Source organism: Nicotiana tomentosiformis, chromosome 8, assembly GCF_000390325.3.
Source record: "Nicotiana tomentosiformis chromosome 8, ASM39032v3, whole genome shotgun sequence".
Taxonomy (NCBI): Eukaryota; Viridiplantae; Streptophyta; class Magnoliopsida; order Solanales; family Solanaceae; genus Nicotiana; species Nicotiana tomentosiformis.
In genome coordinates this window covers 83726756-83744604 of record NC_090819.1, presented here as the reverse complement: position 1 = coordinate 83744604, position 17849 = coordinate 83726756, and the positions used below count along the sequence as shown (strand labels likewise).

Genomic DNA, 17849 nt, shown 5'->3' with positions numbered 1-17849 from the left:
AGGGAAACTATCAAGTTTGGCCTTTTAGAGCAACGATGCTATCAATATTATTAATATTAGTCAATTCATAAAATACTACCATAATAGCCAAATGCTACTAATCTTAGCCAATTAGCTTTTAGCATTTCGGTGACCGTAAATCTTTCCTTTTTGTATATTGATGATGTTAATCCTATACACCGTAGCCGTTTCTTTTCATTAATTTTTGTTTTTTGTTTTATTTTATTTTATGTTGCATTTAAGCTCTTATTAGTCTTGTTTCATTCTAGTCGATCTTGGTAGCAATAAAAGCTAACCAAGTTGATGGTTAGCTCCTAAATATCAATTTCAGTTAGATAAATAAAATTACTAGATGACATCATCTTTATTTTAGGATAAATATTAAAACAAAAAATTTAAATGTGTCATTCTCTTAAAGTAAATAGATAGAACGATGGAGCGAGGAACCCCAAGAGGAAGAGTTGAGCACAACCCAGAGAAGAGAAAGCCTAACTCCATTGTGCTGCTTAGTTTATTTACGTTATGAAAATTTTGGTACTCAACTGTTAGCGTATTTTTCATTTCCGTTGTGTTTATAATTGCATTAGGTGTTAGTAGTCATCTGCTAGCGTATTTTTCCAATTTCGTTATGTTTACAATTAAGTTAGATTTTAGTACTCAACTGCTAGCGTAATTACGTTGTTTCGAGTGGGTTTTGTTGGAATAAATTGGGTATATCTCAAGGAGATTGAATCTTGATTTTGGGATGATTTGACGGAGATTTGAGGTGGTTTGAATTAAAATTTGAGCCAAAATCAAACTAGAAGATGAACATGGAAGCTTGTGTATCATTAATGTATCCCATATGTATCAAGTATGTATTCCATACATATCCATGTCTAACTTTGTGTGAGATACATGTGAGATAAGTGTGAGATATATTTTAGATACATGTATTGCGGAGAAATTTTTAAGCACGATTTTAAACTACAAATTTGACTCCCAGTTAGTCTAAATCACCTTCAATCTTCCTCAAATTTTATATATTACCTCATCTATGTGTTTTTAACGAATTTCAACCATACCCATTGAAAAAAATTATTTTAATTATTTTTAGGTGACTTTCACTATTAATGTATGGAAGTACTTAAACTCAGACAATGATATGTAGTAGAGTTTGAATTTGTGATGCAGACTAAATGATTAAGCCAGCAAAGGGAAACACGACCTTGTTAACTATCTTTTGCAATGCTAAGGAAGAGAGGAACATGCAATTTCTGTGTTATTTTTAGGGAAAAATAAAAGTATGAAAAAATTTAGTTTCTGAAGTTCTTCAGGTTTAAACTAACAAGAAAAAAGATATAAAAAGAGAATCTTGAAGGAAGTTCAGGATTTACCAAATAAGACTTTTAACATAATTGAAAGATCACAGGCATCTATTTAGATTTTGCAAATTTTTGTGGCTATTTTTGGTAATCAGTGCTTGTTGGCTAATTGTTGATAAGTTTGAGCTAACTTCGGCTATTTTCGTACTTATCCCATACCGTCATGCATCGTTGGGCCATTTGAAGAAATTTTTATAAATAAATTAACAATGAATAAAACATATATCTAGTTCTTTTCGAATTCATTTGCCTTTTGGTATTGTATTCGTTCCCTCCTGATGTAAGTGTCTTCTTCTAAGTTATTCTGTTTCCACCGTATAACTTACATTTTATTTCAAAACCATTTAGAACTTTTAGGTGGAATTCACTTTAGTATGCAAAAGATTCTTAAATTTGACTACGACCTTCGGCAAATGGTTTCTATGCCACATTGACATTTCAAAATGCATTTACGCTAATGTAAAAGGTGGAGGGTAGTATTAGAAGAATTAACCTAAATAGCCGCCCACTTAACCGCACCGCATAGATTAAAATAATCGGCGAATATATACTATATGTATAATATGTATAACCATATATAATTGGCATATAATCTATGTATACCGATTAGAAAAATAAACTGTAAACCGACTATTTGTGGAAAGATCCTGCAATATTATGCACAAAAGAATTGTAACAGCAGTGCCATCAAACATCTGCTGCTGCTCTTGAGGTGATAAATTACCGCTTTTCATACAATATGGCAAAACATCTGCAATACAGAGAAGATATTATCCAGGCTTAAATTACATTTGGCTACAAAAAGATCACAAGAACACATTAGACGGTGGAAAAAGAAAAAAGGAAAGCCTAGAGACCCTTATGAACTCCCATTTGAGTGCTGTGATTGTATGATCAATCTTAATCGACCATAAGCCTCTAAACATGCATAAGAATACTCCGACATGGCTCGGAAGAGCTCAGGCAACCGGATCTTGAGACTCCCTAATGACTTCTCCCTAACTTGAATGCAGTGCTTCTGGTGCGCTTCTGTCTCCTCATCCAACCTCTTTTTCAATGCGTCCACAAGAAACTGCTTTTCTGCAACAGGATCTTTAGGATTAGACTCTGTAGCTCTATCAGGATCTGCCACATCGGGTGGAGTTCTGCGTTGCATATATTTTTGGTACCAATCTTCAAACGCTTGCCTCTTGCGTATGTACTCTTTTCTAGTTTCCTCACACTTCTCCTTCAGCTTCATCTCTTCCTCCTGATGAATAATGATGGTCCTTATCACAGCTTCAAAGGAAGCAATAGCACTTTTGGCAAGCTCATCGGGAAACTTCTCAAGAAGCTCCTGCCAGGAGTGAAGAAGGGCTTGAATCGGGGGATTCTGTGCTCGAGGAGGCGACGAGATTTTTTCTTTTAGGCTGCTCTCAATGGGTATGAGATTTAGCTTCAACCAGCTGTGGAGTGTTTGGATGTATAGTTTTTGATTTTTTACAAGGTTGTCAAAATGATCATGCCATTCCTTGACAACATTACCAAGTTGGATTGTGCGTTCATGATGGTGTTTGCTTGTTTCTAAGGGGAATCCGGAGATTTCAATGGCTTTGAGATCAGTAGCCATCTCCAGCTGGTTCTTGTGATGACTAAACATGAATTCTGACATGTTAACCATCCTGCAAAGCAGAAACAAAAGCTGATATTCACGGAAAGTAACCTCAAACAGAGATGGCAACCTCGACTATACTGCAGTTCCACGAGGGGGGGAAAAAAAGCACAAGAAGCTAAGGGATCTTCTAAAGAGCTCTTGCACTCATAATTAGCAGAGGACTTTGTAAGGGATGTAACAAATCAAGAATTAACAAAAAAAAAGTCTCTTAGAGTTGAGGGAATACTAGAAATGCTTGCAGGCACAGATCCAAGCCAAATTTTGGATTAAAAATCTTGAAACATACAGATGATAGGAAATCCATTTGTTTCTTAAAATCAGTAAACAGCATCAGGAATGTCCCAGAAAGGATATGTATGCTAATGGAGATTACTCATCTCTGAGGACAAAAGGGAGAAGACCTCTTGCTAAAATATCATAAAGTAATATACATAAGAATGCATTTAACAAAGAATTAAGCCAAAAAAGGAAGAATCAAAACTTCTAAAAAACAATCTTATTTACTAGGCTGAATGCTAAGGAAAAGTGTGCACAAAGCGAAACCATATGAATTGATATTACTAACATGAAGCAGGTCAAGGACTCACGTATACTAATATTGGTTCTACAGTAATCCACAAATTGAACAATTGTTCCACAAACAGAAACTTTCTGAGATTCATAAGTGAATTGGTGGACCAAATAGAACAGAGAAAAGAAGAGGTTTCAAAATGGTTGGGGGTCTAAAACAGGTCCGGGGTAGATATTAGACAAACATCTTACATGTGATGGGAAACTTCAAGATTTACTTACAATTTTGTTTCTACTCAATTAGCAAAATTACCTATCATTTGGGTTTATATCTTACAGTGCATATATAAAATCATGCTCCTTCAGTTCAAAAATCAATTACACGTCCACCTGCAGCCCACCCGGGAAAAGACCTTGCTCCCTGCCTGAGGCCTAAGATGAATGTCCACACATTCTATTTTGGATTACCACAAAATAATCCCCATGTTTTTTCACCATTGCAATTAATTCCCGCTTCACTCTGAAAAGGCAAATTTTCCTCTTTCTTCTTCTTTGAAAAAACGAATGGTCACTGGTTACCTACAGACACCCCACTACCGCCCTTCTTGAGTTGATATAAAAATGTGCACATTTTAACTCTCATTTTAATGCTACTATCAGGCCAAACAAGCTGGAGGAGAGAAGCAACAAAGTTGGAGACCCTTGGTGTGGACTGGAGTAAATAAGGATGGGAAGAGATGTTGACTCCACAGTTCAATGACTCGCCATCTTTTTTCGGTGAAGAAGGGTGTACTTTGGGACAAGATTGGGTTGCTCTAGTGGTGAGCACCCTCCACTTCCAACCAAGAGGTTGTGAGTTCGAGTCACCCCAAGAGCAAGGTGGGGAGTTCTTGGAGGGAGGGAGCCGAGGGTCTATCGAAAACAGCCTCTCTACCCCAGGGTAGGGGTAAGGTCTGCCTACACACTACCCTCCCCAGACCCCACTAGTGGGATTATACTGGGTTGTTGTTGTTGCTGCTGTAAGGGTCCCCAGTGATTAACTAGATCTGATTTAAGGGCAAAAATATAACTAGCTTATTCCCACTAAGTCATTTAGTTTGCCGAATCACCTTAAGCACTATAATATTTTATAAGTACTCTTATTTTAGAAACTGAAAGAAGAAAAGTTACTGTTAAGTTAAGCCAATTGTCATTTCAGAAAAGGATGGGTCAAATCTCAAGAGCACGCCCTATTAGAACCAAGCAAATGCTACGCCCAATGAGCGACCAAATAGGAAATCAATCTGCCTGTGTTGCTTCTATTATATTTGTCACTATTGAAAATCGTCTACTCTGGGAAAGGAATCAACGAGCTTAAAATCGAATCACAACCATTATTATATCGCAAAGGCTTGTCTACCTTTTTTCCTTTCTTATATGAAATCCAAGCTTCCTCATTACAATTTCATTAAACTGCATCCTTACCTCTGATTCTTTTAGGATCAGAACCAGGGAGAAACTAGTAAGTGGTGTTTTGGCAATACAAATGCCATTTTAGAGCTTTCTGACAAATGCTTACTCAAATTTTGATTGTCGACTTGTAATATACAATTCATTAATTCTAAAACCACTTGCATACTATCTAGTCAAAACCAGATGGAGAAATTGAACAGTGAGGATTCATATAGCCGGCTAATTTTCCTTGGTCTTCAAAAAAGATTATTTTGTAAGTTTCACTTTTGAGTGCCCAACTAGCTTGTGATTGTGGCATAGTAGTAGCAATTGTCGCCCACCATCTAGTAGTAAGAATTTTTTCTTAGGAGTTTAGTTTGTAAGACAATTGTTCCTCTGATGAAGACTTCTAGAGCAAATTTTGTGATAAAATTAGGAAGAAGAGCATCTTAATTTAGCAAAAACTAAGACTTGTATACCATCACTCGAGTCTATGGTTTCACTTAAAAAATCTTTCAAATGGTTGGTGAGTTCCATGATTTTCACTTAAAAGACAATTCTAAATTAGATATTTTACACCTCTATGCAGCTCCACAAAAGAAGACGAGAAAGCACATAGGACATAATTAAATCCCCACCTCCGTATAGTTTTTCCTATCATAAGAAGGAAAAATAATTGCATGTTGGAATAGATCAACCCAAACATATCACAACTTTTGTTAAAAGATCACAGTTCCCAAGGACTTACAACTCAGAACACTAACGTCTAAATTGTGTGTAATAGCGACAGCTTCTAACTATAATAATCCGTGTAAAAGAAAATCTAGGTCCAATAGCAGTTACAGATAACAAATAACAATGTCAATAGACGAACAGAAAGAACGGCCACCAGAGACACATGTATTAATAAATATAGTTTTCATCATGGAGGTTAGCCACACAAGCACTTACCCTTGAACAAGAGCAGCCAGCTTGGGATACAACTGCTTGTCACGGATGTCATTTACTTCAGAAACTGTGGAATCCAAGGACTGCATGTCAACTATATATCGTGTATGCAAATGGCTAACAGCAGCCTTTGTCTTCTCCAGTGATTCCAAGCTAGCATTTCGTTTCTTCAGCTTGTTTAGCAAGGCAACTTTCCTCTGATATTCATGTTTTATAAGCTCACCAGCCTATTGAAATCAAACAAAATAACATTTTCGTAAACCATCAGCCTATTGGATAACAAGAAAAGTACGGCCAATTAATAAAGGTCAATACAAGGCACAGAGCCATCACAGAAGGCCATATAGAAACTTCAATACATAAGGAAAGGATCAGCTACACAGAGAAACAGAATGGGAGTTGTGATGCACGATATGAAAGGTCATGAGCAGCTTGGACAATGACACAAGTATAATGGTGTTTGACAAAGACACTGACACAAACTAAGATTTGGAAAATTAGGGGGCAGAGGACATATTAAGAAGGTATAAATTGCATGGAAATCAAGCTCTCTGCTCTTCATGCAAGTGAAAGAGCCCGGATGGACTTAACCCTTTAAGTGACAAGGGGGTGAGCCGCTCCAAGCGGAAAGCAATAGTAAATCCTCAAACTGCACCAGCCACCTCCTCTTTCAGCATTTCTAAACCAGATGGAGATAGCAGGGTTTGAGTTTTCTACCAGATATACTCTGAACGTGATCTTAGTCGCACGTTTCATTTGATACACAGACTCCGTATTAATTCTCATTTGAATTTCTATTCTGATATCCCCTTAATGGAAATGCATGTAGAGATAGGACCTGATACACAATAGAAGATTTGGTGTCCATACTTCCTGGCCCTTATCTCATAAATCAAACATAAAATCCAAGATTTTAACCAAGAGAAAGCAAAGGAACAAGAAGAAGCACTAAACACCTTCATTTCATCATAAAGTTTTTTCTCCCATGCCAGCAATTTGTCCAAAACAGTGGCATGTGTCTCATATTCATCGATGTCATACTCATCCTTAGTAGCATCACCGTTAGGTATTCCCTTAAATGATTTGTTCCACGTAATAACACGCATCACCCTAGCTGCATGGTCAATATGTCCTGCAAAAAAGGGACATTTATTTTTAACATCCAAGAAGATCTACAACCTTGTTGCTTCAGTTTTTTGCTGTTAAAGTACTGGGATCATATAATTTAACTGTATGAAAACGGTCTCCTTGTTGTTTCCCATAAGACAAAGTAGAGCAATTATGAAAAACAAGCTAGTCAAACAAAGGAACAGAATGCCTAATTCGGCCCAGCATCATAGGTATTAATGTGACTCAGGGTAACAACATGTGATAAAACCAATTTCAAGTCTCCAGCAAGCTAAATACATGGCAAAGCAGTAACCACAGAGGCAAAGGTGTAAAACTATCATTCATATATGAATGAATTTACCTTATTCCCCATTTCCTCATTGAATAGCAATAAACATAACTTTGCAAGAATTTATGTAAAGGAAACCTCTGCAGTGCTAAAACGGTTTGAGCTTTAGCAGTCAAAATCTAAAAGACATGAAGAATAAGAGAATTTTATCCATTCTAAACATCAAAAGTTACCTCGATTATCAGCAAAGTTAGAGTGGTAATGCAATCGAGTAGCCTCAAGCATCTTAGAAACCTCTTGTGCATTCTCAGAAGCTTTAAGGAAATGATCATCAATTTCACCTAAAACTTTAAAGAAATCAGCATTATTGTTATTGTTACCATATCCAACAACATTTCCACCAACTCCCACTACTCCACCTCTTATCTCAGGTGGGGCAGTGTTTGAATGGTTAAACACTCTCTCTGTACTATCCTCCGCCCTCACCGGTGTCTCCTCTTCAACCTCACTCAGAATCTCTACTTTCCCCTTCTTCTCTGGCGTCTTAAACTGATCATCGTTGTACTGATTTATACCCACATTATCAAATCTTTTGTCTTGAATTTCGTTATTGTGTTCGTTAAAAGCTTCCTCCTCCTCTTCTTCTTCTTCTTCCTCGACTTCCTCTAAATGTCCATGAATGTCATCTACATTAAAGAAATAATCCCACGCCTCCCCTGGTGGGGCCGGGGGAGGCGGGGGTGGGGTTGGCTCTTCCTTCATTATTGGTGTCTCACGCGCTGCCACACTTCGCTTTACTCTTAATTTCAAATCAACTTCCTCTTCCTCTTCTTCCTCTTCCTCTTCCTCTTCCTCATCAATAGCAATGCCTTTCATTTTTCCACCTCTAGGTTTCGAAAGCTCGGGCATAGTCATGGCGCGTTGAAGCGGTGAGAAAGCTGGTGGAGGAGGAGGGGGTGGTAGGAGAGGGCTGGCTTCCATAGTCGGCGGTGGAGGCGGAGGCGGCGGCTCGTTAACGACCGGCGGCGGCGCAGGTGGGGTTTCGCCTTGAGCGTAGTCACTTAGAGCAGCACCGGTGTTTTTTAAAGCCATGGAATAAGCTGAATGTGCAGCTGCAAAGAAATTGCGGTAGTTTACAGCTTCTTTCATGAGGTTTCTTCGTTCTTTGCATCTCGATACTGACTCTTCGTTATCTAATCTTGATTGAGCACACCCCATTTTTCCACTGTTTTAGCTCTTCTAGTGGTGGATTTGAGGAAATGGGGTTGAGATTTAGAAAGAGATGGAGAGGAAAAGAGAGAAAAAAAGTGAAAAGGACAAAAATGTGAGCAGAGGAGAGAAGAGGTGGGGAAACACTGAGAAGAGTGTGTACTGTAAATGGTACAGGGAAGAGAGAGAGATGGAAGGAGGTGATATGTACGCGCCGCTGGATGGGGGAATTTCTAATTTTGAAAAATACACCTGGGACTAACGGTCACATTTCTCGAGGTTCTTAACGGCGTCGTTATAAGCTACTTAGAAAATTAAGCTACTAACCCAGTAAGCTAATCTCCTTTCTATTCTTTCATTACTGTAAATCGTGATATATCTTTTTTGAATGAACATATTATATTATATTGCTTGAATTAAATTTAAATTTTTTTTTTTTATCCAGTAAAATATGTCAAATAAGAAAATCGCATGAAATTAAAAAAAGACTTACATGGTCATGGAATAACTTTTCAGTTCCTCACTTTTCTATATTACATAATCTACTATATTTAGTATTATTTTATTTACTATTATGACATTTTATTAGCTTGTTACTTGACTTAATATTTTTATTAATTCTTTTTTTTAATATAATATAAATATAGATATATATTTTTCTTACTCCTAAAACTTTTTCTTGAAACTTTTTTTTCATTGTACATCTTCATTTGAATTTGTCCAAAATATATTAATTTTAGCTTTCAAAATATCAAAATGATATAATCTAATAAAAATATTAAAGATTGTGTATTTAAGCTTTCAATTCCAAATGCACTCCATTACAATTGTCTATACAAATCTATAATATAGATATAGATTAGATTTTGTACCAATTTAAAATAGAGTAGGTTTCAAAATAAATAACAACAAACAATAACAACTCAGTATAATCTCACTAGTGGGGTCTGGGGAGGGTAGAGAGGTTGTTTCCGATAGAGCCTTGGCTCCCTCCCTCCAAAAATTCTCCACCTTGCTCTTGGGTGACTCGAACTCACAACCTCTTGGTTGGAAGTGGAGGGTGCTCACCACTAGAACAACTCACTCTTGTCCAAGTTTCAGAATAAATAATTTTCAATATATAAAAATTATTGTTTCCATAAAAATAAAGTTAAGTATGTTTAAATTCGAATTCAAAAATAGTAATAAATTATTAACAATACATAATGCATAATTTAATTTTTAAAAAATTTAACTTAAAAAAGAAACTATTATTTACCTAACCTAACTAAATTTATCCTAATTTGTCAAGTGGTTGTTGTGAGGCCGCTACTTAGCTTAGTGTGGTGGTTTTACCTCTCTTTTTACTATATATATATATATAGATAGAAGATAGATTATTATACTTGTATCGAGGATAGAAATTCATGCATCAAATTTATTCCTAAAATCGAATATTCGGCATAAAGTTATTTATTATAATATGAGCTATTTTAACTAATTATAGTTTAGCATTAATTATATTCTTGTCTAATTCTATTGTGAATTTTAAAGTGCATTATTCTATTTGAAGTTTTGTTAATTCTCATATAACATTATGCACAACATATGTAGAAAGACAACATATGTGTTATTTAACGATTATGGATAAATAATAATGTAGAATAATAATAAAAGTTTCTTGTGTATACTTGTACTCCATAATTAGCAATATCGTCTTCAAATAAGATTGTCCTTTAAAGTTGGGGAAAGTTAGCTTTTTGAAAATTTTACTTTTTGTTTTTTACTTGAAAATTTTACTTTACATAATCCAAAAAAGAGGTATAATAACGCCGTGCCATAAAGTTTTTCTAACGTGAAGTCCAACGGTAGCTATAATTTACCTTTTGGTTGAATATTCTATTGATTAAAAATACATCTTATGATGGGAAATTAAAAAGGTTTTAACTTATGAAACAAAACAGTTTGTTGTATTAGAAAGGTGAAAATTACAATTTTAGAGTAACGTAATAAAGATATGATAATTACTTCAACAAAGAATGAGTATTTTATTTCTCAATATGAAATAAAATGAAAGAATCTTATTTCACATTTTTACATATTTTATAAAGAGATTTTTACTTTGTAGATAAAAATTGAATGTATTTTCTAATATTTCTTTCGCGATAGACATGTTTGTTTAACCCAAAAATAGATTTCTCGGTCAAAGTCAATATCAAGAAGAAATCGGGTTACTAATAACCAAAATTTACTTCAGTTTCTCAATAATTTAAAGAATAAGACAAATAATGAAAATAGTTGACAATGAAAGAAAATTCAAAGCAGGTTGATAATCTCTTCCCAGAATTGCGGTTAGAACCTTACGAATAAAGTAAAGAGTAATTGTATATATTCAATAAAAATCAGATACCATTACAAATGGGGACTAGCTCTTTATATAGGAATACATAATTATAACGGTTTTCTACTTAATTCGGGCTTGCTAATGGCATTAATTGTCTTGATTACCCGTTACCATATATAATTATAACGAAAGCATTTATGACTGAAGATTTTTCGTAACCACGACTAAGGTCGATTTCCCTTCCTTGTTTATGACAGATTCGTGCATCTTCCCTCTTTAATGGTCTTTATCCATTCCGCTCCTATTTCTTCTTTTCCAGTTGTCAGAGCCGGTTCCTTTCCCAGAGAAATCCCGAGGGTGTTTCTCCCGTGCCTTCTTGAATTCTTTAATTCGTCTAATTGGAAATACCACGTATTACCGTATTGATAGTCCACGTGTCATGCCATGTCGTCTTGATGGTAGTCCACGTGTCATGTTTTTTTCCTACCAATACAGATAGTCCACCCACTTTCTGAATATTCGGGAAGTGATAAATATTTATGGCGGGAATTTCTTGTCGCCGTTTCTCGAATATCATAATGTCTTTTGCAGAACCGATGTGATATATGCCATGTCCATTTAATGCTCAAGACACGTGTCTCGCAATGATTGGTTCTCAGTCATCATCTAAAAGATTATCTCCGAGTCCGGAATGTATTTTCCTTTTCAGGCAAAGAACCAAAAGTAAGGAGTTGATCCAGTGTTCGAGATCTCATGCTTCAATGATCTAACATATGGGTGGGGGGGGGGACTATGCATATAAAAGGATACACAAGGAAAGAAGATGTATACCAAGAGCATGGTTCAGTCAGAATCAAAACCTTGAATAAACAAATTTCAAAGGCGTTCAAACTCGCAAAAAGGATGCAAAATATTTCCACGAGCTTCTAGGTTAAGGCCATAAATTTAGTCACGGGAAGATATACCCGAATTTGTAAACTTGCTACAAAGAAAGCAGTTATGAAAATATTGTACAAACTTACTTATTTGAATGTTTAAAAAATAAAACTTCCTCAAATTACTTCATGTTTCGTATCTACTTCATGTTTCATATCTACTTCATGCTTCATATTTTTGCACCAATATGAAGATGAGATGTCATCTTCATTAGCGTTGTTAATATAAAAGGGCCCTCTTTTATAAAAACCCATGTATATTGAAGTCACGGTCCACTAAAGCATTTTAAATATAAGTATAAGCATAAAAAATCAAAGAGCAGAAAGCATAATATGCAGAAAAAAGATATTTATATCATCACCCCAAAAGTAGGGGCGGAAAATCTTCCAAAAATTATCTAAAACATAAGAGAATTCCAAAAAAACCAAAAACAAACAATTTCAACAAAAGTCAAGAGGGGAAGATCATCCACGGGAGAAGAAAGATTAACTTGAAAAGATGAGGGTTGAACATCGGTTTCACCAGGAGTAAGTCCATAATCATCACCCTTGGAACTTTCATCCTCGGGTGTAGAGAAGCTTTGACGCTGTTGAGTCTGCTCAATCGTCTCTTTGGCCTTTGCAATTTCAGCATTAAGGTCAAAACCCTCATGGCTAGTTTCAGTTAGAGTCTCGAAGCGAGTGTTCAAGAAATCCCAACTAACATCAAGTGTTAACTTATCTTCAAGGGCTTCGTAATCGTTCTCCCACTGCTCGATCTCAGTTTTTAACTCTTCTTTTTCTGCTTCTGAGACTTCATAAGCTGCCTTCAAAGAAGTAAGAGAAATCTCAAGGAACTGAACCTTCTCTGTAGAGGCACAGAGGTCTTCTTGAGCCTAGGTAAGCATTTGTACCAGATCACCCGCGTACACCTCTTTTTGATTAAGGAGATCTTTCAAACTCCTTATCTCTTCAGTTGCCTTGGAATGTTGTTCAACGAAGGAGGATTCCAATCTGTCCTTGTCTTTCTCAACTTAATTGGAAGAAGCTTTTAAAAATGCTAGTTCAGCGGAGATCATTCTCAGTTTTTGTTCTAAAGCTCCTTTCTCCTCAGCAAGAACGTCTTTCTCCAGTTGAAGGCCTTCAAATTATTCTTTCTAATTATCAGCCTCGGTGCGCAACTCAACCACCTACTGATTTATCCAAGAAATCCTTTTCATAAGCTTCGTACCTGTCAAATTGATCTACAAAAAGACAAAAGAAGGGGAGTTATGAACGAGAAAAGAAGGAAAGGAAAATAACTAAGTAACAATATACCTTAAGGAAAGAGTAGATGATGTCATTCATCAAGGTTAAAGAACTGTGACCCTCGAGCTTCTTTCTTTCCATAGGTCCCAGTAATGGTTTTAGCCACATAGCAGCTTGACCAAATTTTTTCAACAGATTCCTACCATCGGGAATTTCAATCAAAGCTTCTTTCATACCTCGTCTGCCGCTAGAAGGATCAGCTTCTTTACGAGGAGAAGTAACGGGGCAACCACAGGGGTAACTGTAGGTAAAGAAACATGGGGATTAACAGTTGGTGTAACTGACGAAAGTCAAACTTGGTCAACTCTTTCAACTTAAAGCTCCCTAGTTGAGAATCATTCTTCTAAATAAATTCCGAATAACCCGAAAACTGACAATTGACACAAGTCATAATACATCATATGAAGCTACTCAAGGTTTCAAATAGCTGAACAGAATATAAATGCTCAAAATGACTGATCGGATCGTTACAATAAGTGTGATTTGGAAGAAAAAAAAGTGAATAGATCCTTTTCTTGTTTTTCCTAAAACATCAACCATTTAAACACAAATTCAATTTGCCAAAACGACTAATACTTTGAAGAGAACGTAATATTTTTTTATGATTTGTTTAAAGTGGGGAATATTTCAAAAACTAATACTCCCTCCATTTTAATTTAGATGGGATCGTTTGACTCGGCACGAAGTTTAAGAAATAAAAAGAAGACTTTTGAAACTTGTGGTATTAAAAGCTTAAGAGGTAAAAACTTTGTAGGGTCATGACTTTTGTGTGGTTATAAAAGCTTCTCATTAAGGGTAAAATAGGTAAAATAACGAGTTTAAAGTTGAATTATTTTCAAATTTAGAAATGTGTCATTTATTTTGGAATAGACTAAAAAGAAAAGTACCTCATCTAATTTGAAACGGAGGGAGTATATGCTACGTGTTGTATAGAATTTGCATTTATACTGCCTTTGTGGCGAATGATTACTCGACAATGAATGATGGATAATCATACAAAAAAATTATTTCTATTTTAAACTAAAAATCCATAGTACTGATCACTAAACTACAAAAAATAAATTAAAATCACAATCCTACAGCTTTTTGCAACAAAATTCTCAAAATTTTACAGTCAATGAAATGAACAACAACACAGAGCTAGAAGTGATATGACATGCAAAATTTCTACAGATTAACGTATGTCTTTCACCTTCAACAATATTGATGCCGCATTGCCTTCCTCTTCATTTATTCTTCTCTAACTTTTAATGGGTCAATGGGAGGTATAAACCCTAAAGTGAAAGGATATGTATAAACAAAAGAAAAATCAGCATGGTAAGAAGTGATTCTTTGATTGGCACCAGGAATCTAAACTGAAAAATTCGATTTCCAATGGCATTCACGTCGAACTAAAGAAAGAAGTCCTGGAGTAATCAAACTTGGGTAATGTTCAGCAGGGTTAAGAGATGCTATAGAAGAAACCTGTTTTTTCATAGCTTCGCGGTCTAATACAAAAGAAAACTCTTGAGGGACAATCTCAGAAACTGCAGGCTCACGCATGGGTTCGTTCTGATCCCTCCCCTTAGAAGAAGATCTAGGGGTTAAGGGAGCTTTACAGTACTACTTTGGGTAGTAGAACTACGAGTAGATAATGAACCTAGACTATGGAGTCTGCCACCTCTCCTACTCCTAGTAGGGCAGTAGAAGGAGCAAGTTCATCAACAATCACCACTTTACGAGGGTCTGGTGTTGAAGAAGACATTTTTAACAAAGGAAATACAGAAAAAAGATGAAGAAATACGAGAAAAGTTAGGGAGATGAATGCAAAGAGGAAGGAAGAGATTTTCAAAAATCAAGCACGACGAAGTATTTATAAGGAAAAACAATCGTCATCAAGGTTGATCATTATGAAATGTCATCATGGAACTATCACTTCATGACTGATGCAGCCGCATAAAAACCCTAAAAACGCTGAACCCTTTTGCCATCAGAAATATTGTAACCTAGACTGGAAATAATTTAGTATTCCGTGTATCTTTCGGGTCTAATATCATCATTTGGTACATGCCAGTTTTTTGTCTATCATCTAAAATGGTTAGTAAAATTCAAATGAACAAAATAAAATCGAACATGTATGATACCTAACAATGGGTATTAACCTTTTTAAAAAGTAATAGTTCTTCAAATGGACTACATTCCAATGTGATGGTAATACCTTGCCATCTATGGTTTCTAATTCGTATGCTCATTTTCCAGCAATGCCTCTAACCCTATACGGGCCTTCCCAATTTGGACTCAATATTCTTGCTTTTGCCGCTTTTGTTGACCGAAACACCTTTTTGAGGATAAAGTCCCCAATTTTGAAGTACCTCAAGTTGGCCTTTCTGTTATAGTATCGTTCAATCATATGCTTTTGAGCAGTCATCCGAATTAATGTTGCTTCCCTCATTTCTTCTGTCAAATCCAAATTTACTCGTAACTCTTCCTTATTTATTGCTTCAGTAGTATGTGTGTACCTCGTGCTTGGTTCAACTATCTCCACCATAATTAAAGTTTCTGCTCCGTTCATACCCCGACCTCTGGGAGAGCGACCGGCGCTCAACCGAGATATCCCAGTCAAGCAAGCCTACTTGATACCTTCTACACAATCTTACCCATGAACAATATAAGTATGAGTAACAAGAGATAGACATGAGAAGAGTAAAGTATTCCACATTCTTTTTTCATTAGTCAAAGGAGCTTCATTTACAATTTCAAAACAAATATTACAAGTTCATAATTACGAGGGAAAACATGTTTTCCAAATATCAAAACTTCTAGTTCATTACCCAACATTGAACACCACCCACAATATGTCTAGGAAGCCTCTAAATACAATAGAAGAGTAGTGTGGAAGTGCTGGCGACAAGGCCCCGGCTATACCTCAAAACACAATACACTAGCAACAAAAGATAAACGATCCCAAAATGAGGTGGGGCTCACCAAGTCAGTTGGGAAGAGGGTGTATCGCTATCACTGATCAATGTCGCCTGATGTGGAATCACCTACATCCATTAAAGATGCAGCACCCCCGGCAAAAGGGACGTTAGTACATATGAAATAGTACTAGTATGTATGACTAAACATCCTCTCAATAGAACAAGTAACAATACAAGAAAGAACAATCATAGAATCAATGGAAGCCTCAAACAATACCAAAATATCAAGTTAGGAGCAAGATAAGTTTTCAAGTAAATTTCCATATTTTAGGTTAGGAGATCTTTAGTACCGATATACCATCGTGTTTTTAGCACGGAGTTCGATCACGGCCCGACCGGCTAGGACGTCTCACCCAACGACATCCAATCACAATCACAATAACAATCACTATCACTATCTCAATCACAATCTCAATTACAATCACCATCATGTGTGCAATATGGCATCCGATCTCGACCTGATCGGCTAGGCCGTCTCACCACAATGTCATGTGGATCGACATCACCCTTCGCTAGCAATCATCTCATCCCAAATAAGGGGAGTAATCTCATCACATCAATCTCATCCCAAATAAGGGGAATAATTGATCTCGTTCAATTTCACACCGCAATTCAAGGTTATGAAACAGTCGATTGCAATAGTAGTACCCAACAAGAGTCGGGGTCGATTTTCACAGGGAGTTATGAATAGGAGTTAGGCGTATATATTGTAGTACGTGAGTTTGAACTACCTCAATTTACACTTCCACAAATTGGGGTTGATTCTATGTCTAATTTAAACGAAGATTGCAAAATTAAGAAGTAAAACTAAGAAATTATTTTTGTTGTTTTTCAAGTTTTGTAAAAATCCTAAGGCTATGACCATCACCTAAGTGTTTGTCTAATGGGATATAAATATTAATGCTTGTTTTATTGATCGGGGTATATTATAGTTATCTACTCTCAATTACCCACTCAATACCTTTCAGTCAGAGAGTGATTTTATACAATTTGGCTTTCTCAAGTCCAAATGGGTATTGCACAAAACGGTTGATAAAAGCTCAAGTCGAGTTATTACTATCTCTAGGTTAAACCCCTTAATTGGGATTATCAATCTCTCGATTGACCTAATTTCTTGTTAGCCGAGTTGTCCTAGACTAAATCTCTCTTTCTCAAGTAGAGACTAAGTCAAATAGGTATGAAGTAATATTTGTAATCATTAATTCCACAAATTAAAGCATAACAAGGCTAAATAATAAATACCCAACCATAAACAAGCATTAAGTTAAACACTTATAAGGTTTATACACTAGGATTGGGTCACAACCCTAGTAAAAATCTAGCTACTCATGTTTGAAATTAAAGAAATAGAAGAAAAAATGCTATTTAAACACATATTGTAAAATTAAAATAATAAAAGCTATGTTAAAATATCCCAAAGTATTAAAAACAACTAAAATAAGCAAAAAAAAATGGCTACTATAACTGCTAATGTCAAAAGTTGACCTAATTTCGTGAAACTCTTCTATTTATATGAAGCTCACAATTTAAGACAAAAATTCCCCTCGGGAGGTTCGGCGGCCACACAATTTCATGTGCGGTCCACGGATTTCTTCAACTTGTCAGGACCTGGAGGTCTGCGGCCACATAATTTTGATTTGCGGCCGCGAGGCATTCTTTCTGTGGTCCGCAGATTTGTATTTATGGTCGCAACTTGGTTCTGCGGTCCACACTTTTACTTTTGTGGTCGCAAGGCACTTCTTCTGCAGCCGCACAATTCTTGTGTGGTCCGCACTTCTGAGGGACTTGGGAATTTGCACATTCTCTGAACTTTGTTCCTAGCCCATCTT

General features: G+C 36.1%; 1 protein-coding gene across 1 annotated transcript; it reads right to left on the bottom strand.

Annotated features, from left to right (window-relative positions):
- Positions 1 to 2077: 2077 nt before the first annotated feature.
- On the bottom strand, positions 2078 to 8684 carry LOC104108786 (protein ALTERED PHOSPHATE STARVATION RESPONSE 1). The gene is made up of 4 exons (XM_009617911.4): positions 7540 to 8684; positions 6864 to 7039; positions 5911 to 6134; positions 2078 to 3025 (listed from the first exon to the last, which is right to left on the bottom strand). The coding sequence occupies exons 1-4, from the start codon at positions 8522 to 8524 to the stop codon at positions 2224 to 2226; spliced, it is 2187 nt and encodes a 728-aa protein (XP_009616206.1). The 5' UTR covers positions 8525 to 8684; the 3' UTR covers positions 2078 to 2223.
- Positions 8685 to 17849: the final 9165 nt, after the last annotated feature.